Here is a 22,634-nt window from a genome sequence, read left to right as displayed (position 1 = left end):
ACCCATTTTATTAACACCCAGCAGCTAGCATTGAACTAACATTTTTAACCATTGTGAAGCCCTTTGTAGCAGTTTTTAGCCTCCCCGCAGCCTTTAACTTTCATTCCACAGTCTACACGGAGGCTTACATTCAAATTTTCACAGCATCTCTGACTTTATGCCCATACATTCGCAAATCTCAACACAGTCTACAGGAAGACTTTATTTCCCATTTTCACAACATCGCTTCCCTTAATGCCCGTACAACCACATGGCTGCCTTTACCTCCAATCATATAGCCTCCTGCTAGCTTTTAAGCACTATTTTCCCATCCAGCATGCTATTCCCTTTAGCAAACATCACATTGTTTTACTAGCTTTTAATCCCACCTTCCATGTCCTTTTGCTCACCCTCTACCATCATTTTATGCTGATAATCCCATTCTCTCAGGCTTGTTCTTTCCTAGGCTATCAAGTGCCGCATTCTCTTGCCTTCTACCTGTGGCTTATCCTCTTTTAGTTCGTATTATTATGAGGTGTACATGCCCCCTTTTCATGTTTGAAATGTTAAAGATCTAGTGAGGGGAAGTGCTGAAGAGTTTTAATTGGTCTTTGCATGCCTCAGTTCAGACTCAGTGTCCTTTCTTTAAATGACAGATACGAGAATGTGCACTTTACCAAGAACTACGAGAAGTACATCAAATACAGCGTGGAACAGGTGGGCGAGATGATCGAGAAGCTGTTCGACACATCAGCCTGAACTGGAGCACACTACTGACTGGATAGCAGCACTTCCTAGCCACCCTGCGGCCAACTCCCCTAAGCCCTCATCTAATGTGCATATAGTAACAAAGGTGGGCTTCAATCCCCGCCAAAGAATTAAAATATTATAACGTTTTTTAACAAATATTAATGTTTGTTTCCGTTTTTTTTACCTATATTGTCATAATGTTGAAATACTGTTACAAGAAAGTCTGTTAAAGGGATTTACCTGTAAGACAGTTACCTGCCAAACCGGACCACATAGGATGAGATTGGCGTGGTCTGCTTTGACGTTTGGGTTTCGGGAGATGGATTGAGGGAGGTAAGATAGTCAGTTACTGCTTTGTTGTTTGGCCCTCTGGTCCTAAACATCAGCTGTGCACTGTTTCAGCACAGCCCATCTTCAGTGAAAGCTGTGGCTACAAGTGAGGTTCACATATGCGAACAGTGAACTAGAGCTGTGCTCTTTTGAGCACGAAAGCTTTAGGAAGTTGATAAATGAATCCACTATGTATATCTACATACTAATCTCCGATGCTTCGTTGGGTACTGGTGAGAAGTGGGGAAGAGAAAAGGAAGATGGTTACGGTTTGCGTATTTTGGGGGTTTGGTATGCAAGATGAATAGTGGTATGTAACATAGCCCACTGGCAGTTTTCTCTCTAGCCTAGGAAAGCATGTATTGTAGTATGAACTCCGGAAAGTTTTTGCTAAATTATATTTGAGCTATGTGTATTCCCAATTTTGACTTCAGAAACAAAAAAGCTCTTATTGTAGTGTTTGAGGGCAAATTGAGTGACATAATTGGAATTGGGAAATCCTTGAATAAAGTAGAATTAAGTATGAAGAAGTGTGACATTCATTTTAATGTCTGTGTCTGAACTGGGGTGGCGAAGTGAGCTAAAGAACGATGATGGATTCTATCCAGATCTGTGACTGGAGGTGAATGTTTGAAAAGTTTCAGTGCTCAGTCCATCATCTCCTTGTGTTTGCTTTGTTCCCCCTACATTGGCAGGGTATGCCCAGACGTCGGTCCCTTGCTCACTTTGCCACTGGATTCAAGCTAGCCTCTGTGTCTGAACCGGGGTGGCGAAGTGAGCTAAAGAACGATGATGGATTCTATCCAGATCTGTGACTGGGGGTGAGTGTTTGAAAAGTTTCAGAGCTCCGTCCATCTTCTCCTTGTGTTTGCAACATTCATTTTAATCCAGTTTATACTATTATATTGGAGAGGTGCAATTATTGAATGTCTTTTGCATTTTAGCCAAATTGCTCAACAAAATGGAAAAAACAGATAGTACAAAAAGAATGCAAAACAAAGTGGAGTCAATGACTAAAGAAAAGGAGAAGAGAAGAGGATAAATAAAGTCAGATTTGTGTCACAATAAATGAGGAATCGCAAGGCGTTCCAATTTTTGGAGGCCAAGAAGAGTGAAGGAGTGAAAACATGGTTGGGCAAATGGATGACTTACTGAGGCAAGCAAGAACTACGAGGAAGAACGATGATTGTGGCTAGGGACTTTGACGTAAACGATAGGAAAGTGCAAGACCATGGATACAATTAAAGGAAACAGAAAGAAAGCGAAAATTGACGGAAGATGAAAATGAAGCAAGAGGAAGTAAACCAAAGGCTGAAATAGACACAACTGGATGCTGGTTGAACAGAAGGAACAGTGGATTTAAAAGTAGATTGAAGATGTTCGAGAGAATGTCAGCGAAGTTGAAATTTAAGAAAGACTATGACTAGTCCAGGCTAAAACGCATAATAGTACAGGTGAGAATTTGTGTTGTGGAAAGAATAGGACTGACCAGTGAGAGTCATATATCAAATATCCTTTTTAGGTCTCGCCTAGCGTTGCAGCGCATGCCCTGCTCGCTCGGCGAGACATATTGTGAGAGAGATTTGAGAAGGGGGCTTAAAGCCCTGCCCCTCAAATTTCATTGGCTGGCATCATCGTTTATTTAAAACGCTGGCCTCGGATTTGAACTGAGCCTTTTTTGTTGCCGCCCTTTCCCCTTTCCGTCCGGCCCATCCGGACTGGATCGTCTGCTTCACGGCTGTCTTATCTTTAGGGGGCCTTCTGTTTTCACTCAGTCGCGTGTTTATTTTTGCATCGCGCTTTCACTTGAAGTGAAAGCACGATGCAAATATAAACAAGTGGCTGCATTCCCGCAATGGCGAGCGCTTGTTTTTTTTTTACATGTGTCTGTAAACAATATATTTCTAGTGCTAGGACGCCCATGCCCGTACACCCTCCCGGGGATTTCAGCTCTTCAATCTAGTTAAAACACGTGCTTTATTCCATCTAGTGGGCCAATCTCAAACCACGTGTTTTCGTTCACTGCTGGCTGGACAGCTAGGTGGCAAAAGCCTCTGTGAACGTGTCTAGTGCCAACGATAAACATGTCTTCTCTTTTAGTATCTAGGAGTTCATGTGTGCAACAACTGCCCGTCCCCCATGTAGATTTTAAAACGCTGCAGACCACCGAGTTAAGTGTAAAGCACATAAAAGAGTTTGCCCTTCCCAGAGGATAGCCCACCACTCCCCACGAAACTATCCACTCCGGTCAAATGTGAGTCGCATCCCACCCCTTCACCCTTGATGAACCACTATACCCTTCGGCGGAACATCTAAAATAACCCTTCATGTTTCAAATTGGTTCACTACCACCACCTCGCGCCCTCTCACAAGTCCGTTGCACTCCTGCGCCCCCGCCCCCCGGCGGCTCGTGACAGAAAGGGGGAGGAGGAGGGAGCGAGGGAGGTGCCGCCCAGAGAAAGGTTAGACACACACAGCACGTTTATCTCCCGCGTCAAAAGCCCCACGCTCGCCACTGTGTGAGATTCCCACGGCCCAGAACTCCGTCAGGTAGCACCAGCAGCCACTGCCATGGCACTCTGCAACGGAGTCACCTCCAAGGTCAGTCAGGGAGCGGGAGCACCGGGCAAGAGATTCACACGCAGTGTTTAGGAGCCGGGCCTGATGACTTCGGAATGCCCGGATAAGGCCTGTCAACCAAGATTGGGTGTTTATTAATGTGACGCATTTCATTCTGAACGTCAGCTCTTACTAAGTGAGTTTATGGGTGCATTTTTCAGGGTGTCAGCACTTAGGAAAGGGGGCGGGTAGTCCGCTTTCTCTGAGTGAGTTTATGGGTGCATTATTCGGGGTGTCAGCACTTAGGAAAGGGGGCGGGTAGTCAGCTTTCTCCGAGTGAGTATATGGGTGCATTTTTAAGGGTGCCCACACTTAGGAGAGGGGGCAGGTAAGGTAAGGTAAGGCAGCTGAAAGTGCTTTTGCGGTTGATTTATGTTTTTTTGTAATAAAGTTCAGGTGGCCTCTGAGCACTGCTTGAGCGTTCAATTTTGGGTATCCTGTTAGAGATGCACTGAAAAGTCCCCCTGCCTTCCAACGGCCAGAGATAATTCGGTGCTAGGTCGGGGCTAGGTAGGTTTTCACACCCTCTCCCGCCCCCACCATGCATAAGCTTTTTTTCTTGGGTGGACTTCATGTTGGGGATTCAGGTGTATTTGAGGGGGGCACAAGAACAGGCAATGAGGTGTTGGAACAGCGCATAGACTAGTGTATGTGCAACCCCCACCCCTCCAGAATTATGCTTGCGTTTTTTGTTGTGTTTTTTGGTGAGGGGATGTCGGGAATTTGAGTGTTTTTGTCAAGACGCCGGATTTAGTGTGTCTGTATAGGTATATTGGTATGTTTGCTGATGTGTTGTAAAAGAATATGGAGTTTCGAGAGAGAATGTACTATAGTACAAATGCAATGCAATAGATTTCGCAATTACAACAAAGTGAGCTATTGCCATTTTCTATTAAACCATTTGATTAATGCTTCACGAAGGGAAAAAAGAAAAACAATAACTTTTTCAATGTCAATAGCTCAAAACAATGTCATTGCGAGCCCTATTGCATTGTAAGTGCTTGTTTAAAATTAGTAGGTAGAACCGACACAGGAATAAGTCTTGAATGTAGGAGGGGGTAGTATCTGGAACTATGCACAGATTTGTCATACAAAGTGCTGGAGCTGAACACTGGAAACCACCGGCTCAAATTAAGCACTGGTTTTGAAGTTCAGCATTATTATGGCATGAATTTACCAAGAGCTCCTTGGCCCACTTTGCCCAAGCTTTAAATCGTCTCTGGCCGCAGTGACTGTTCTTCAGACCTGGAAGCAAGAATGGGCTCCACTCTCACGTAGGGAACCACCCTTTTGTGGTGCACTGAAACTGCTCCTGCTGAGGACACCGTTAATACTATAAATAGTAAACACAATCCCACAACACAGGCACAGGGAAAATGAAGTAGGCCAGTTATGGGAGCCTCACAGATTTAATCGAGAAAATATGTAGACACCTATTTCAGGTCTATAGATAAAAAGCAAAAGTAAAGAATTGGTCTTTAAGTGGCATTTAGAGGGATACCTGCTCTAGAATCGTTTGATAACCAGAATAATTCATAACAGGTATCGATGTTACCCATTGCATTGTCCTATGGAGGTTACTTCCTCCATTTGCTACTTTACACAGGTTATTGCTTTCTAATGTATGTGGCTATTCTCGTGTTTCTTACTGTGATTTATTTTGCTGTTTGCGCAATATAAAACTTTATAAACAAATAAATAAAATGCTTCTGGGGTAGTGATCCACCTATTCAGGAAAATCATGAAGCTTTTATTTCTGTGTTTGAAAGAGATTGTGGCAATCTCCCTTTAATTTAGAAATAAAAAACTTTTCAAACTATTCCTTTGGTTGGATCTTAATGAACACCTGTCAGTACTTTTTAGGTCGAGCCTCCGCAACGCGCATGCGTTGCAAAGGAAAAAGACCTTTTCCGAGGGCTAAGGCTTTTCAGCCAACCACATGCACGCCTTCCATTCTCTTCAATGGCAACGCGTGGATTCACTCTCGGGAGCACGCAGCCCATCTGTTCACAATTATCGCTCCCACGAGTGAGTCCCCCCGTCCCCCACGAGGCGCTAGTGTTTATTGCTTGTTTTGGTCCTGTTTTAGGGTCTGATGGGCGGGTTTTGCTGTTCATTTCTCTGCTATTACCGCACACATTGCCTGCCGCAAGCACACATGCAGACACTCTCCCATACTTTGCAAAAACACCTTGTAGCTCGTCTTTATAGCTTTAAAACTGCCCCAGTTTCAACACCTTGGCAGCTTTTGGCAACTTTTTAAAGCTGTGTGATTCACTAATGGGGAGGCATGTTTATTTTGATGGCTTCTGTTCCGGTCCGACCCTGTGTATTGGGTGGGAATCTGGGGCCGGACACAGTCTTCTTCACCCGTGACACGAGGCCCCTTTTCCAGCTGCGCCGTCCCCGGGTCCGCCGAGCGTTGGTTCCCGATGGGAAGTCCGTGGTTCCATCTCCCGAGCAGGGCAGCCTTTGCCTCTGGGGGTGCGGAAGTTGGAAGTTGGTAAACAATATGCCAGTGTCCTTTATATCGCCTGCTCAGAAGTCTTGCAGATTCATTAAGTCACACATTCTCCTTAGGGCTCATTTTAGACTAAAGTATTCTAGGGAGATAGCTAATTCCACTGTCAACGGATCTGCTCAGCAGGAGCGCAAACCTGCTGAGCTGTCTAGTCAGCTAGAAGAAGTTGCAGCCCCCTTCCCTCCCATTCTGAATGGCGCAGAGCAGGATGTCTCTGTAAGGATAAACAAAGATGCCATGCGAGAGGAGGGTGGTGGTGGTGGTGGAGCGGGGGTGGGGGTGGGGGGCAGTGGAGGGAGGGGTAGGCACTGCATGGCATCACAGCGCCCTCCTTCCTTGTTACTGACGTGAAAATCATGAAGCTTTTATTTCTGTGTTTGAAAGAGATTGTGGCAATCTCCCTTTAACCTAGAAATAAAAACTTTTCAAACTATTCCTTTGGTTGGATCTTAATGAACACCTGTCAGTGCTTTTTGTGTAAATTGTGTTGCCCATAAATTGCTATCTGATTAATTGAAGTTCCCAACTGAGGCTGGTCAACAATTCAACACAGCTAAATATTGTGAAGACTCCACACAGAAGAGCCAGAATGATAACGTTTTCAGATCATAAAGGTTTATTAATGGTTAAAATGATTACAAAAGGCATAATCATTAAGTTAGTGTCGAGCAATGGTTGATACATGAATGCATCAATCAATATGAAGTTCAAATGAAATGAAAGCTATAAAAGAAAAGGATGAACTAGCATCGAGTTGCCTCAAATGGAAAGGTTTATAAAATCAGTTCTTCCACAAAGAGAGTACCCTAAAACTCTAGCTCTGCTCTAAGCTGCATACAAGCATTTCTCTCTTTTCTTCTGACCTTTTATCTTCTCTGTACTAGTTAAATCACGCAATTTGCTACACCTTTCTCCCTTCGTGTTTTATATAATCTATTGCAAAAACATTTAAGTTAAAAACCCTTTCACACCTTTCCATATATATTGGATGCAATATAAATGAGGGTGCTGCAGTCTCCAACAAAAACAAACATTGGCAAAGCCAATTGGTCTCACCTATGCAAGAGCTATTGGCTCTGCAAATGTGTTTTATCCATGTTGTACACTAGTGTGGCTGCTGTTCAGCATGGCTAAAGGTTAGTGGAGTAGGGAGTGTATAGTGTCATAGAGTGGAGTAGAGAGAAGTAGAGTTCAGTGGCAGAGTGTTTTAAAGTTCCGTGGTGTATAGTGGAGTATGGTCGGGTGGGTTGGAGTGCATTGAGGTAGTGGAGTGAACTGGATTGGAGTAGAGATGGGTGGATTGGAGTAGAGATGGGTGAATTGGAGTAGAGATGGGTGAATTGGAGTAGAGATGGGTGGATTGGAGTAGAGATGGGTGGATTGGAGTAGAGATGGGTGGATTGGAGTAGAGATGGGTGGATTGGAGTAGAGATGGGTGGATTGGAGTAGAGTGGGGTGGATTGGAGTGAAGCGGGTGGGTTGGATTGTAGTGGTGTGGATTGATCTGGGGCGGGGTGGATTGAGTGGAAGGGTTGGATTGATAGGGTGGGCTCGGATGGAATGGAGTGATTAAACTGGAGTGGGGTGGATTGTATTGGGGTGGTTTGGAGTGGAGAGGGGTGAATTGGATTGGGGTGGAGTGGAGGGAATTGTGGACTGGATTGGACTACAGTGGAGTGGATTGGAAAGGAGTGGAGTGGATTAGAGGAAAGAGAACTGGATTGGATGGGATTTGATTTGGTGAATTGGGGTGGAGTGGATTGGGTGGATTGAAGTGGGGTGGATTGAGTTGGAACTGGGTAGATTGTGGTGGATTGGAATAGAGTGGGGTGGAGTGGATTGTAGACGATGGATTGGAGTGTGTTGGTGGATTGGGGTGGGGTGGATTGGACTGAATTGGAGTGTGTTAGATTGGGGTGGACGAGTGGTGTGGATTGGAGTGGGTGGATTAAAATGGATTGGAGTCGGGGATTGGATTGGCATGGGGTGGATAGTTTGGATTGGGGTGGATTGGAGTGGGTGGGTAGATTGAATTGGCATGGATTGAAATGGGGTAGATTGGGTAGCGGTGGATTAGATTGAAGAGGGGTGGATTGTATCGGGTTGGAGTGAGGTGGATTGTATTGGAGTGAATTGGGGAGGATCGGATTGGAGTGGGGTGGGATGGTTTTGATTGGATTGGAGTGGATTGGACTGCATTGTGGTGGACTGGAGTGGATTTGAGTGGAGTGGGGTGGATAGGACTAGAGTGGGTGGACTGAATTGTAGTGGATTGGATTGGACTGGAATGGATTAGATTAGATTGAGGTGGGTGGGTTTGGATTGGAGTAATAGGGTGGAATGGGGTGGGATGGATTGGAGTTATTTAACTGGGGGGGGTAGATTGGAGTGGGGTAAATTGGGGAGAATTTTGGTGGATTGGATTGGGCTAGAGTGGGGTGGAGTAGGATGGAGTGGAAAGGGATGGATTGGATTGTAGGGGATTGCATTAAATATGGTGAGTTGGGCGGGGTGGGTTGGATTGGGTGGATTTGAGTTGGTGGATAAGATTAGAGTGGGGTGGATTGGAGAATCGTGGTTTGGATTAGAGTGGGGTGGATTGTATTGCTGTGGGGTGAATTGGGGTGGAATGTGGTGGATTGGATTGCATTGGGGACGAGTGGGGTGATTATGGTGAGGTGTATTGGAAGGGAAAATTGGATAGGGGTTCATTGGGGTGTGGAGTGGATTGGATTGGTGTGGGGTGAATTGGATTGAGTTGGATGGGTTAGATTTCGAGTAGGGTGGGGTGGATTGGAGTGGGATGGATCGGAATGGATTGGATTGGAGTGGGATGGATTGAATTTGGGCAATTAGATTGGGGTGGATTGGTGTGAGGTGGATTGGGAGGATTAGTGAAAAGCAAACTGGGGTGAGCGGTTTGAACTGAATTGTAGTGGGATGGTCTGGGGTTGATGGCTTTGGTCTGAGTGGATTGGATTGGGTTGAGTGGATTGGAGTTGGGTAGATTGGATTGGTGCGCAGTGGGGCCGGTTGGATTAGGGTGAGTAGTTTTGATTGGATTGGACTGGAGATGGGTTGGATTGGATTGGTCTGGGGTGGAATTGATTTGATTTAATTGGATTGGAGTGGGGTGGGGTGGATTGGTCTGAGGTGGGGGTGGATTGGCCTGGGGCCGATGGAGGTGTACTGAACTATTATATAGTACAGCATCATTATGAAAGAAACAATGTCACTTTGAAGTATTTAGAATAAGATTATAGTCCTCTTTTGAGAACAGCGCCCACGAGTAACAACAAAATAAAACATGAGTGATTGTAAAGTGAGAAAATAAGACTTGGCATAATTATAGAAAGTTAAATATAAATAATAAAACTTACCAATTTTGTTTGTCCTGCTGGGCACGCTTTCGCCAGTCGCACGCCTTCTGTTTACTGGCACTGAAAGCTAAAAATAACAAAGCAGTACCTCAATGTCGGGAGCAGTGGACGGGTACTAATTAAGTTGAATCTATCCGTGTTTGGTCCCTGCTCCACAGAATGGAAGGGAAATGATGCTTGGTCTGCAGTGACCAATCACTAGGCTGTAAAGAAGTGTGCCACGCAGGCCATCAAATTGTAAGCAATGGGCGGGCTCTAAGCCCTTTTTTTAACAACATCTCGCACTCCGGGGGGGGGGGGGGGGGGGGGGGGGGGAACATAGGGGCTGGGAGCTAAGCGGTCGCGGACGTGCTCCTCTCCAAGGCGTTTTGTTTCTTCAGCCCTGACTCTTCACTCTTGCCGTGATAAGACCTAGTGTTTCTTTTTTCAAACTCTAACGTATGCTGCCAAAATAATATTTTTTATATTTTGACCCACTCCGAGTACCGGGAAGTTCTGCCGGCGCACCTGGGGTTTTCCTTCTTTGATTCGAGCCGCTCCTGCTGCCGGAGGCGTTGGCGACGTGGGCGGTTCCCGGGTTGTGAGGCCCCTGAGTAGCCGAGAGCAGAGGGCTGGCGGCGCCGCTTTCTCTTGGTGTTTTTGAGCCTGCATTTCTCGGTCGGAGCAGGGAGCCGCTGCTCGGAGTCTGCGGGGTCTTCGGTCAGCGGGGAGCTGTGAATGGTGCTCGAGCCTCCGCAACCAGGGCTCTTTCCCCCTCGAGCTCTGGGTGCTGCGTTCGAGTGGAAGAGACATGCCCCCACCTCCAGAGATTGTTTGGAGTCAGCACTGGTTATCGTCTAGGAGTGGCAGAAGCGGCGAGAAGTTGCCGGTCGGAGTCAGCAGTCTCGGTGAGTGACAGCACGGTAGGCCTTTTTAATCGTTTGAAATCCCCGATCCAAATCCAGGCAAGAGGTTGGGCTCAGGGGCTCTTCCAGGTGGAGTGTGGCCCTCTTGGTTTTCCGGGTCGCCTGAGTGTCCGCTCCCACTGCACCTTAGTGGCCTGTCCGTACAGGGAGACATTGAGACCTGTCCAGAGGGAGGGGGCTCAAAGCTGTATGGAAATAAAATCTCAGAAGTATCCAGCTTTACCCCCCTTCGCTGCCACAGTTACAGCCACAGTGTACTCATGAAACAACTGTGTGCAGATATACCCTTCGAAATCGGGGGGGGGGGGTAATTTTCAGGAAGAAGCGGCTGATAAAAATTCTCGTATCTCACCCCCAGTGACGGAGACGAGACCAAGGCTGCGTAAAGACAAGGGCCCAATTGAGGCTACAATTACAGGAGGTAAAGGAAGGGGAAAAAAATACCAGCCACGAAAGTAAGAGTTACCCCCTCATTGAAGTCCTTTTATAAAGTTATATCTGCCTCCTCAGATAAGGGCCTTCATAATAAAACCAATATGTCGGCACAGAAAGTTCAGTATCCTCAGGAGCAAAATGTGGACTGTCAGGGGAGCGTTCAATCTCCCCCGCTTCTGGATCCCTCCTTAGCGGCGCCTGTGTCTCCTCAGACATCTCAGGGTGAAACTTCAGCTGCGCAGTTAGTCCTCATTCACCCTGCTATAAGATTATCTAATAAGTATGAGCCGGGGCGTGGCCAAGTTGTTTGCGTGTTTGCCAAGGCTCCTGCCCGCCTTCGCCTAACCCAGCATAGCATGGCCACTCTGGGGCATTATTCAGCTCAAACCTGCGACTGCAGTGACGAGGAACCCTCCAGTGCCACCTGGTGCCCGGTACTCCATCCTAGGGAGCGTCTACAGATGGCGGCGCGCGACGATCGGGAGGAGGCCCCGGTCTCTCTCATTGGGGAAGGCCCCGACAACGCGGTGCTCTGGGCTGCAGAGCACCGAGGCCGGCTTCCACCTCCCCGGCGCCTCCCTGGTGGCTGTAGCGGAGTCCGGATTCGGGTGAGGACATCGTCGACGCCCCACACAGGCCAGCGGAGCAGAGAGTGGGGCCGGGAGTCGGCCAGATCGCGGGGGCTTGGTGAGTCCGGCGCAGCTCGAGTGCTGCTGGCGGCCCGGTCTCTACTACCCGACTGGGCCGCGCAGATCCCCGGCCCGCGGTAGGTGGAACATCCGGTGAGGCGCGGGGGAAGCCGGAGATCGGAGGCCTGCTGGACCCGACGTGGGCGCGGGTCGGGTGCTGCGGGCGGCCCGGTCCATGACACCCGACTGGGCCGCGCAGATCCCAAGCCTGCGGTGGATGACGCATCCGGCGAGGCGGTGACGCCGGCGGCAGCATCACAGGTGGGGCTTCGGTGCCTGGTGGTGAACCGCTGTTTAAAGCGGTCCCTCTGGGCTGGTGAGACGGGCTGGTGCCGCGCCTGGCCGTGGCTATCCCGGAGAGGTGCCTGGGACTGAGCCCTGCTGCCGGACGGAGGGTCGATTGCTCCGGACCCTCCTCACGTGCACAGAGTTTCCTGGGGCCTAGAAGTCCATAGTCCCAGGTCTGGAGCGCTCACCGCTGACACACTGGGTGCCACATTTTGAGGCCAACTGAGGTTCGCGAGCCGGGGGACCCTGGAGAGACCGGCAGCGTGTGTCCTGGACCACAGTCGGGGCAGATATCGGGCCCGAGCCCCCGGCTACCTGATAAGCACACACTGGACTTCGGCCCTACTTGCGGCTATGCCGGGGCAGCCTCTGGCCCCCAGACTCTCTGGCCATTCGCGCTGCAGGGGAGTAGGATCTGCGGGGCCACCACTGAAATCGGACCCATGTGGCACCTGGCGCCCCCCGCTCTCGCCGAGGCGCCATAGGGTTGTTAGTTGCTCCATTCTCGCGAGGGGACACCGGTAGCTGCTGCAGATAGGCCTGACACATCGGAGGAGTGGCCTCAGCAATCCACCTCCGTGGCTCTATACTTGGCTCTTCACTCTAAAAGGGACACTCATGATGGGCGACAACCCACTCCACACGATACTTTACTCGGCCCGCCTACGGCGGGATCTGCCGAGAGTAACAAGCCTTGTTTTTGCCATATGGAGACAGGCCTTGCGCCGCATGGGCTGGTGGGGTCGCCTGACCGCGGAAACGCCGCTGTGGCGAAACGGCCTATTACCTGAGTTGTCGACGTTGACGGGATTCGATGGCTGGGATGCGATAGGGATTTCGCGACTGGGAAATGTGATGTCCGGTACGACGCTCAAGTCCTTTCAGGCACTTAGGGCTGAGTTCGATATGCCCCAATCCCAATTTTTTCGGTATCTACAACTGCGCCACGCATTGTGGCCCAGCATCGCCAACTTGGATTCCCTCCCCGATTTTAGTCCCATCGAGGCGAAAGTCTTTATGGGGGATCTGGGAGAGAAAAAGGTCTCTCGCATCTATCAGACTTTGGTCACTCATTGCTCCTCCACCCTTCTTCCGTTAAAGGCGACTTGGGAAGCTGATGTTGGCCCCCTCGATGACGATGACTGGAGGGAGGCTCTGGAGTCCCCTAGGGGAGCAGCCATTGCTATGCGGCTTAGGCTCATTCAGTTCAAAATTCTCCATAGGGCCTACTTCACCCGTGAACGATTGTGGAAGGCTGGCCTGATTGAGTCCCCGGAATGTTTGCGCTGTGGAAATGCAGTGGGCAGTTTGCTTCATACATTATGGTCATGCCCGAGGCTGGTGGGCTTCTGGAGCGGTGTGTGGGGCTGCCTGTCGGAGGTATTGGGTTGGACTCTTCCTCGCACCCATCGCCTAGGCCTGCTTCACGTTTTAGAGGGAGTTGGTGGAAATGTATATAAACGGCACTTGCTGCTTCTGGGTCTGGTGGTGGCCAAAAGGGACTTGGCCCGAGCCTGGAAAGATGTGAGGGCCCCTCCCCTGGGTGCTTGGAGGGCCGAACTAGACTTTTGCATGGGTCTGGAACGGCCGATCTTTGAAGCACGCGGTTGCCCCCGTAAACATTTCAAGATATGGAAGAGGTGGGCCGAGTATAGGGGGTTGACTCTTGACCCTCCAGAGGCACTGGAGGAAGACCTCTAGACTTATGTTGTTGGCTAGTTCTTGCATTATGCTACAAATGTTATTTCATGATGTTACACAGCGGCGAACAATACACACGTGCTAAGGGGTGGGGAGGGACGTTGGGAGGCAGTTGGGAGGAATGGGTAGTTTGGGTTTTTAAAAGGTGGGGGAAGGCATAATAATGTTCCTATATATCTGTCATTTCTGGATTGCTTGGCTGAACACTTAGTTTTGTACTACAATGGAGAATTGATGCTTGGTGGTGATCTCCTGATTGTGGGGAGCCACGCATATTTCCTGCTTATTCCTACCAATAAAATTTGTTGTGAAAAAAAAAAAAAGGGACACTCAGCCTCTACCTCTGAACACAGATTCCATTTTAGTGGGAATTCTATTGGGTTTTTCTTTGGGTCTTGTTCCCCTCGTCCACCTTCCATTCCCTTTTCCGTTCCAGCTCGCAGTGATGTCATGACTAGTTCCTCTCTTCCTTACCATGTAGCCATTAGTGGTCCTCCTGGGCCTCGCCCCAGCCGGCTCCCTTCCCACACTTCACATGTCCCCGAAAGCACTTAAGATCCTTACCTTCAATGTCCGGGGTCTCAACAATCCGATTAAAGCAGGGCAGTCCTTCACTACCTGGAACGCTCAGAAGCTGACATCTGCCTCTTACAAGAGACCCACCTCATCCCCAGAGATCCCCATAGACTACGGTCCCGAGCTTTCTCCACTCAACTATTCTCTTCCAGCGCTAACAAATCAGCTAGGGTAGCAATACTTGTCTCTCGCTATTTCCAAGGTAGGGTCTTCCAGAAGGAGGCGGAGATCAAGGGACGATTACTCACTTACAGGTTCCAGGTTGCCGGGATCCCTCTAATAGTGGGTTCCGTTTATGGCCCTAATGAGGGACAGGGGCGTTTTTTCCATAAGGCACTAACGGAGGCGACAGCTAACTCTGACATTTGTTAATAGGAGTGGACATTAAGATGGTCTTCGACAATGTCAACGATCGATCATGCCAACACACAACGCAAGTCGGTGCTCTCTCCCAAGGTGACCTGGATCGGCTGCGCGATCTGGGGCTTTCGGATATGTGGCGTCACTTCCACACAGTCGGGCCTTTACGTACTACTCAGGGGCACATAAAACGTACGCTAGGTTGGACTATCTCCTCAGTTCCACTCCCTTACGAGCGGTAGCATCAGATACTGAAATCCTCACTGCGTCTCTCTCGGACCACTCCCCGGTTGTGGCCACTTTTCACTTCCCGCCTATCCAACAGCTACAGCGACACTGGCGATTGCGCGATACACTGCTGCATCACGCATCCACGGTCGCTCAAATTAAGACCGCAATTGACAACTTTTTGCCCAGACCGGAGCTATTCCCGGTGAGATGCTAGAGGCATCCGTAGTAGTCATCCCCAAGCCTGGGAAAGATAGGACGTTCTGTAGTTCCTACACCGTGACATCAAATTATACCCTAGTATCTTGGCGACTCGCCTCAGGCTCTATATGCCCCAGCTCATTGAACCAGATCCGACAAGGTTCATATCGCAGAGACAGACCAGCGATAACACCAAAAGGGTACTACACCTTATTGAGAAGGCTTCTCGTACTCAGGGGGAGTACATGCTTCTGGCCCTTGACCCGGAGAAGGCCTTTGACAGGGTGCACAGGCCTTACCTGGAACAGGTCCTGTTGAAATTTGGCTTCGGGGACAAACTGCGCACAAGAATACTTAACTGCTATCGCCTGCCCGAGGCAACGGTCCGGGTAAACGGCCCAACATCGTCCCGTTTTCCGATAAGCAGAGGTATGAGGCAGGGGTGTCCTTTATCACCCCTCCTTTTCGCGTTATACATGGAGCCACTGGAGCGGCGAATCCGGCAGCATCCTCTTATTAGAGGGGTTAAATTTGGCGCGTACAATCACACCATTAGTTTATACGCAGACGATATTCTGCTTTCCTTCTCTGACCCGGTTGAGACTCTGCGGGCTCTTTTTGTTGAACTCCACATCTTTGCACGGGCCTCTGGGTTCAAGATCAATATGGAAAAATCCATTGCCCATGACATCTCCCTCGCCTCGGATACCTTGGCTCATATTCGCGACGAACATCCATTGCAATGGTCCACCTTCACCATCCCATATTTGGGAGTCCAGTTGGGGCCCACCATCCCTGCAACGGCTGCCGCCAATTATGGAAAGCTTCGCACTCACATCAGACAAGAGCTTGATCGCTGCAAACATCACACTCTCTCTTGGCTGGGCAGAATAGCGGCCACCAAGATGACCATTCTCCCACAGATCCTATACCTTTTCCAGACCCTTCCCTTACGACCCCCTGAAGGTTGGATACAACAAACCCAATCGGACTTGGCACGCTTCATTTGGCAGGGACGCAAACCTCGGTTTAAGCATGCCATAGCTATCTTGCCCCCGGAACAGGGAGGAGTAGGGGTCCTGGACCTACAGCTCTATTTTTATGCCTCCCAACTCCGCTATCTAGTGGAATGAAGCCGTCTCGAATCCGAGAAGCATTGGCTATTCCAGCACCAAGCAGTCGCCGGCATACCCTTACAGGGTATCCCCTTTCCTGCCAGAACGCACCGACAATCTAACCTCTATGCCTCCTTTATCACGGGCACCACGATGGAAGCGTGGGACCACACTGCCATTAAACACGGATTGACGTCATTCCCCTCCCCTCTCACGCCACTCTTTAATAACCCTGAGTTCCACCCGGGCACGGTTCCTAGGGCCTTCACACAGTGGCGTTCTTCCCCATGTAGAGCGCTGGTCACTTATTTGACCTGGAGGGAATTATCCCATTCCCACGCATTCGGACGGACTATAATATTCCGGAAGACGAAAGGCTGTCCTATCTGCAATTACGACATTGGGCTCTTCAACCGCAGGTTAGGCCTGGGGCGCAGAGGCTACTAACTGCGTATGAGAAATGGCTTGTCACTCGCTCAGGAGACAAGAAACTCATTGCAGATCTTTATAAACACCTCCTTCTCACCACAGTACACACATATAATGCAGGGAGAGCGCATTGGGAGAGAGACTTAGGCCGCACCCTCACTCATAAAGAATGGGATAGTATTTATTATAGAGCCAGCCATTCGGCATACCATGCAGGCCTCACAGAGACACTAACCAAAGTAGTGACCTACTGGTACTACACCCCGGAACGCCTTCATCAGTTTGACTCCCGCCAGAGCGCCCTGTGTTGGAGGGGGTGTGGGGAGGAAGGTACATTCGAACATCTTCTATGGGGTTGCAGCAAACTTCAGTTGTATTGGTCCCGTATTCTAGATGACATAGATTCGCACCTAGATACACAACTCCCCCGTTTCCCGGCCTATATCCTTCTGGGCCTACCCAACGCACTTATGTATCTGGCTAAGTCGCGAAGGGGGCGCCTGATTGCTATCGCCTTGGAAGCGGCTCCCCAGAACATACTTGAGCACTGGTGCTCCCCTCAACCTCTCCTGCATTCCCGATGGCTGCATAGACTTTGGACGGTGCTGGGGATGGAAAAGATGTCACTTACTCTTGCGGGTAGGGGTTCAGAGGTCCCCGAACGGTGGCGTCCCTTTCTAACGCTGTTCACGACAGAATTCAGGGCACTGACGTGTCCTAGGTATTTACGACTGTTACGCTTAGCGGACACACCAATACCTCAGACAAGTCCCAAACGGAGGTCTCGCAGACCACGATGAATCAGAAGACACTCCATTTTTGCATCTCGCTTTTATTCCTTTCCTTTCTCCTCCTTCTACTCTTCTTTTGTATTTCGTTTGGTGGAAGAGGGGTGGGAGCGGGTGGGATTGTTGGGTTATTTTCTAGTTGTTTGCCTCTTGAAGCGCCGCTACACCGGCTTCACCAGACTCGCTCCAAGCAAATTCTACTATATTATAGCTGTGTCGGACACTAGCTGTCTGTAATAAGATGGGTTTGGGAGCTGGGGGTCATGCTCTTTGTCATGTTATTTGTCATGAAAACTAATAAAAGATTTAAACCGTAATAAGTATGAGGCTCTGGAAGATCAGCCTATTTGGGGTGACGAGCTCGTCCCCTCTCGAGATACGCCTTCGGCTGACTCTGCCACGGTTTCTACCTCCTTACCCTCGCAGCCATCATTAGATACTCCAGTCTTGGCCGCTTCGGTTGAGCCACCATCTAAAGGGGAACCCCCAGGTATGGAGGTTGGGTCCCTGGCTGATATACTTATGGCTCTGAGGGAAGATATTGGGAAAAGATTCACCACTTCCGAAATGAACCAAGCAGCCATTCAGTCCTCATGTGAGATCCAGGCGCAGAAAGTTGAAGATGTGTCTCGTAGAACTGATCTATTGGAACTGGAAATTCCAAAAATTAAGGAAGGTATGCACAATTCATCGGCTGCAGTGGAAAAGCTAGCCCTGCAGAATAGGGAATTAAAGGACGACATTGAACGTTTGGAAAATCATGCCCGGAAGAACAACATAAGAATCCTGAAAGTCCCTGAAGATCTAGAAGGGGGTGATATAAAAAATGTTGTAATCTCTCTCCTAAAGGACACAATTCTTCAGGATTTACATGAAATCGATCTGGCGCTGGATATTCAGAGAGTTCATCGGGACCCATATAAAAGAAAACCTTCCAAAGCTAAGCCAAGAAAGATTCTAGTCAATTTTTTTAACCTACTCAATAAAAGAAAAAATCCTCTCCTCTGCATTAAAAATCGCCAGATAAAATGTAGTTCTTTCTCTAGCCTATTCTCATTTTTGATAAGGTCTGATATTTTGCATATCACTGCAACAAAGCAGTGGGAGATAAGTAAAAGGTTGACTATCTTGACATCATTAGGAGCTAAGGCCCAAATTAGATTCCCCGCAACTTTACGGGTCATGTGGAACAACCACATGTATAATATGAGGCAGATTGCAGAAGTGGATACAATAATTGATAAAATCAAGGGTAGGGGTGATGATTAGCTTAGGGAGAAGGGTTACGGGTTTCAGGGGGGACTTTTTCTTTAGGTTTATGGCAGCATTGTGTTATTTTTGATGTATTGATCTTCTCTTTTGTAGGTCTCTCCAGAGAGTGGAGGGCAGGGCCGTTGTACTAATATTTTTTTGTTCTTCGGAGGGGACCCCGTCCATAGGGCTATGCCCAGAGAATTAGGGAGGGTTTCCCAGGGTAGGTCTGATGTTGCACTGGGGTGGGAGGGATACGGGTGGGGGAGGGAGGGATAGCATGGGTGTGGGAGCAGTGGGAGAAAACTATAAAAAAAAATGTCCTCAATCTCTGATTTGTTTTAGGAATCATGCGTTCTACATACTATAGGATTTTGCCCCCCGGAGTTTTGTTCTGTATAGAAAAATAGAAGAATATGAGCTACCTAGTTAAATTTACATCCTGGAATGTCAATGGACTCCGGTGCCCGCGTAGGCAAAGATTAGTTCTGAAATATCTTTAACAATCGGCCGCACTGATTATTCTTCTCAAGAGACCCATTTGAGTAACCTGGAATGTAAAATATCTTCGCTAAGCACCGATGGATAGAGCTCTTTTGCGCTTCAGAACAGGTAGCTCATAATAGAGGGGTGGTATTCTTAGTTAAGCTTGGGGTAAATGGAATTATTAAATCTGTGGATTCAGATTTTTCGGGGAGATGGATTATAGCCCAGATTGAAATAGGGGGGGGGGGTAGAATTAACTATTGTTTCATTCTACGGTCCAAATGTCGACGACCCATCTTACATCAATAACTTACAGGTAAAACTGACAGGAAGGTCTACCCCATTAATAATAGGAGGAGATTTTAACGTTCTCATTAACCCGGTAAAGGACAGGTCCAACCTTAGCCACTATGTTGGCGCCGTGCCTTACTCAATATGATGCACGATTTAGGGCTCATAGATGTTTGGAGGACTAAGGAAGGGAGTAATGCAGGTTTTACCTTTTATAGTAAAAAGCATGGTCATTCGTCAAGAATTGATTACATCTTTGCAGATAGATCAGGGTTTGAAAGAATTGGGAACATCACTATCTTACCGAGTATCCTCTATGTCATGCTCCTCTCTCCTTCTCGTTTTCCCACTCGAGCTCCAGACTGAGTTCCAGGCCTAGGTGGACATTGAAGAGGGCTTGTCTCTCTGGCCTCGGCCTAATCAGCACAATCCAAATATCCACCACAGACTTTTTTGAAAACAACATTGGCTCGACCTCCCCAGATGATGTTTGGGATGCTTTTAAAGCAAACCTTCGGGGGCAGTTGCACCGCCTGATCTGCTCAAAAAATAGGGTAGAGTCTCTGGAGCTTCAGGAGCTGGAGAGGGAGATAGGAAACCTAGAGAGGTTGAGACTTAACACCTCACTGATACATACAGAGGAACTATTGCGCATCAAGGCTGACCTTGAGCGTCTCCGTCAGGGTTATAGAGGCAAACTCGAGTAAAAAATTAAAGCGAAATGGCTGACACATAATATGCAGCACTACGTGTACGGGGAAAAAGCAGGAGCCCTCCTGATCTGGAAAGTTCGGGCTGACCGGGTTAAGAACAATATTAATCAGTTAATTGTAGATGAGAATGTAGGTTCCTCAAGCAAACATGAAGATATGCAGAACTGTCTCCTCTCTCTATTCTCAGATCTCTATAAAGAGGAGACTTCCCCCGGTCTGGAGAGCATTAGAGATTGGCTAAAGTTAAAAAAGCTACCAGAACTTACTGTAGGTAGCCAAGCTGCCCTGGACTCCCCTATTACCGAGAACGAGGTTTCGGCTCATATTAACAAGATTAAAAGCAATAAAGCCGCAGGGACAGACGCCTTACCCAGCAAGGTCTATAAAACCATCCAGGCAGAGCTGATTCCAAGATTATGTGAGCTCTTTAATTTTGTATATAGCATGGACAGGAGAGTACCGAAATCCTGGAAGGAAGCTATTACAGTTCTTATCTTAAAACCCGGAAAGGATCCAAGCAGGGCAGACTCCTACAGGCCAATCTCTCTGCTCAATGCAGACTATAAGGTTTTTATGTCCATCTTAGCAGGAAGATTGGCCAAAATAGTCCCACAGCTGGTAAGCACAGATCAAAAGGGATTCGTCCCAGGTAGGCATATACAGGGACCAGACTTTGCAGTTGATCGGTACCATCGATCTCGCTGTCACCCGGTCGTCTCCCCTTGCTGTGGCAGCTTTTGACGCAGCGAAGGCTTTCGACCGAGTGAGTTGGGCCTTCCTGTGGGAGGTCCTGAGGGCAATGGGATTCGACCCAGTCTTTATACAGACATTTATCAACTGCTACCAGGGAGCCTCGGCAGCAATATTGCTTAATGGCATTGTGACGGCGAGCTTTAACATCTTAAGGGGAACAAGGCAGGGCTGTCCCATCTCGCCCTTACTTTCGATCTTTATATTGAACCCCTGGCTCAGGCCATAAGACTCGAGGAATTAATTTCTCCGTTCAGTGTTCATTCCTACAGCAGCAAGCTTGCTCTCTATGCTGATGACTTGCTGCTGTACACCAACAACCCTGCCGAAGTATTACCAAGAGTGGAGGTCCTCCTTGAGGAGTTCGGACTGTATTCCAGCTATCTTGTAAATACTTCGAAGACTGAAGTTATGACATGGAATGTCAACAATTGGACTGGTAAGATAAGTAGTGAATTCAGATATCTGGGTATTACGATTGTGAACAACATAGCAGATATACCAAGGGTCAATCTTAAGAGGATTTCTAGGGAGTTTGATCTGCTGTTTTCAAGATGGGCTAATCTACCACTCACAATTTACGGTAGGGTAAACCTGGATAAAATGGTTGTCTTGCTAAAAGTAGCTTATCTCTTTAGCACTATTCCCCTAGAGTTCCCCCCAAGAGAAATAGAGAAAATACAAAGTAAAATAGATTCTTTTATCTGGTCTAATAAATCAGCCCGACTGTCATGGAAAAAACTAAAACGCAAACTCCAGAAAGGTGGTCTGGCACTCCCAGATATACTCTAATATTCAAATGCGTTCCAGTTTAAAAATATCCGGGCTTTACTTTCTATGGCGGGGGAATCTAATTGGGGGAAGATTTTAAATGAGATGGTGGCTTTTGAAGGTGGTGGGGAGGGATTTTTGTATAAATTTGGTGCTCCCATATTTTTTAAGAAAGTCCGTCTGAAGGTCTTGACAGCTGTATTGAAGTTGTGGTATAGGCTCAGGAAAATATGGGGGTTAGGCTATTACTCTGATTTTTCCCCTATTTGGGACTCACCGGGGTTACCTGAGTGTTTAAGTGATTGTCTAGAACTTCCCATTAAGAAATCCGGGCTTAGGTTCTGGTCAGACCTGGTCTCCTCAGATGGGGTGCACCCTTGGGAGGTTTTAAGGTTAAAAGTCGGGGATACACTTTCAAGGTTTAAATACATACAACTAACCTCCTGGTACGCTGCGGAGAAACCACCCATTGGTGGGAACTGGGAAATCGAGCTCCAATGCCAGAATATCCACCCAATCAAAAAGGAGGTTTGAGTTTGGTATGGGAAGATGGTGGATGCGAGTGAAACTGGGACTCTCACAACATGCAGTTTGGGACTCATCAGTGCTGGAGACGGTGGCCCCAGAAATGTTTGAGCTTTCTTTGCAGATGTTATACAAGGCCTGCTTCCTTAAAGAAGAACCATTTTTACGTAATCAACAGGTTATATTACACCCCAAAGAAGATGGCCAAATTTACACCCCTGGTTTCTTCAAAGTGCCCTAGATGCGACACCGCTCAAGCTGACGATTTGCATATATTTTACGAGTGTGGGGCCTTAAAGGGGTTCTGGCAAAACAAAGAGTGTGCGCTGGGTGCCATTTTGAAAGTTAATTTTAAGCTTGATCTCCCTACGGTTATATTCGGCATAGATAACAACCCTTTGCTTGCATTGATTGGTAGGCAGAAAGGCCTTTTAATGTATCTGATTTTAATAGCCCGAAGAGAGATATGTAGGCTATGGAAGGATCCATTTCCCCCGCTTTATGGGAAATGGCTTCGGGGTGCCTTGGCCATGGCGCAGTTGGGCTCGGGTCA

At 48.1% G+C, this 22,634-nt stretch overlaps 1 protein-coding gene across 9 annotated transcripts in view; it reads left to right on the top strand.

Annotated features, from left to right (window-relative positions):
• Positions 1–1,589, top strand: part of EXOC7 (exocyst complex component 7) — a 339,430-nt gene extending 337,841 nt beyond the window's left edge. For all 9 annotated transcript variants that reach the window (XM_078654573.1, XM_078654571.1, XM_078654569.1 and 6 more), the window contains one exon: positions 636–1,589. In XM_078654573.1, coding sequence (XP_078510699.1) covers positions 636–738 — 103 coding nt within the window. In that variant the 3' untranslated portion in view covers positions 739–1,589. The remainder of the gene's footprint in view (positions 1–635) is intronic.
• Positions 1,590–22,634: the final 21,045 nt, after the last annotated feature.

The sequence above is a fragment of the Lissotriton helveticus genome, chromosome 7, assembly GCF_964261635.1.
Source record: "Lissotriton helveticus chromosome 7, aLisHel1.1, whole genome shotgun sequence".
NCBI classification, from domain to species: Eukaryota; Metazoa; Chordata; class Amphibia; order Caudata; family Salamandridae; genus Lissotriton; species Lissotriton helveticus.
The sequence above is the reverse complement of the archived record's forward strand: the minus strand, read 5'-3'. Positions and strand labels throughout refer to the sequence as shown.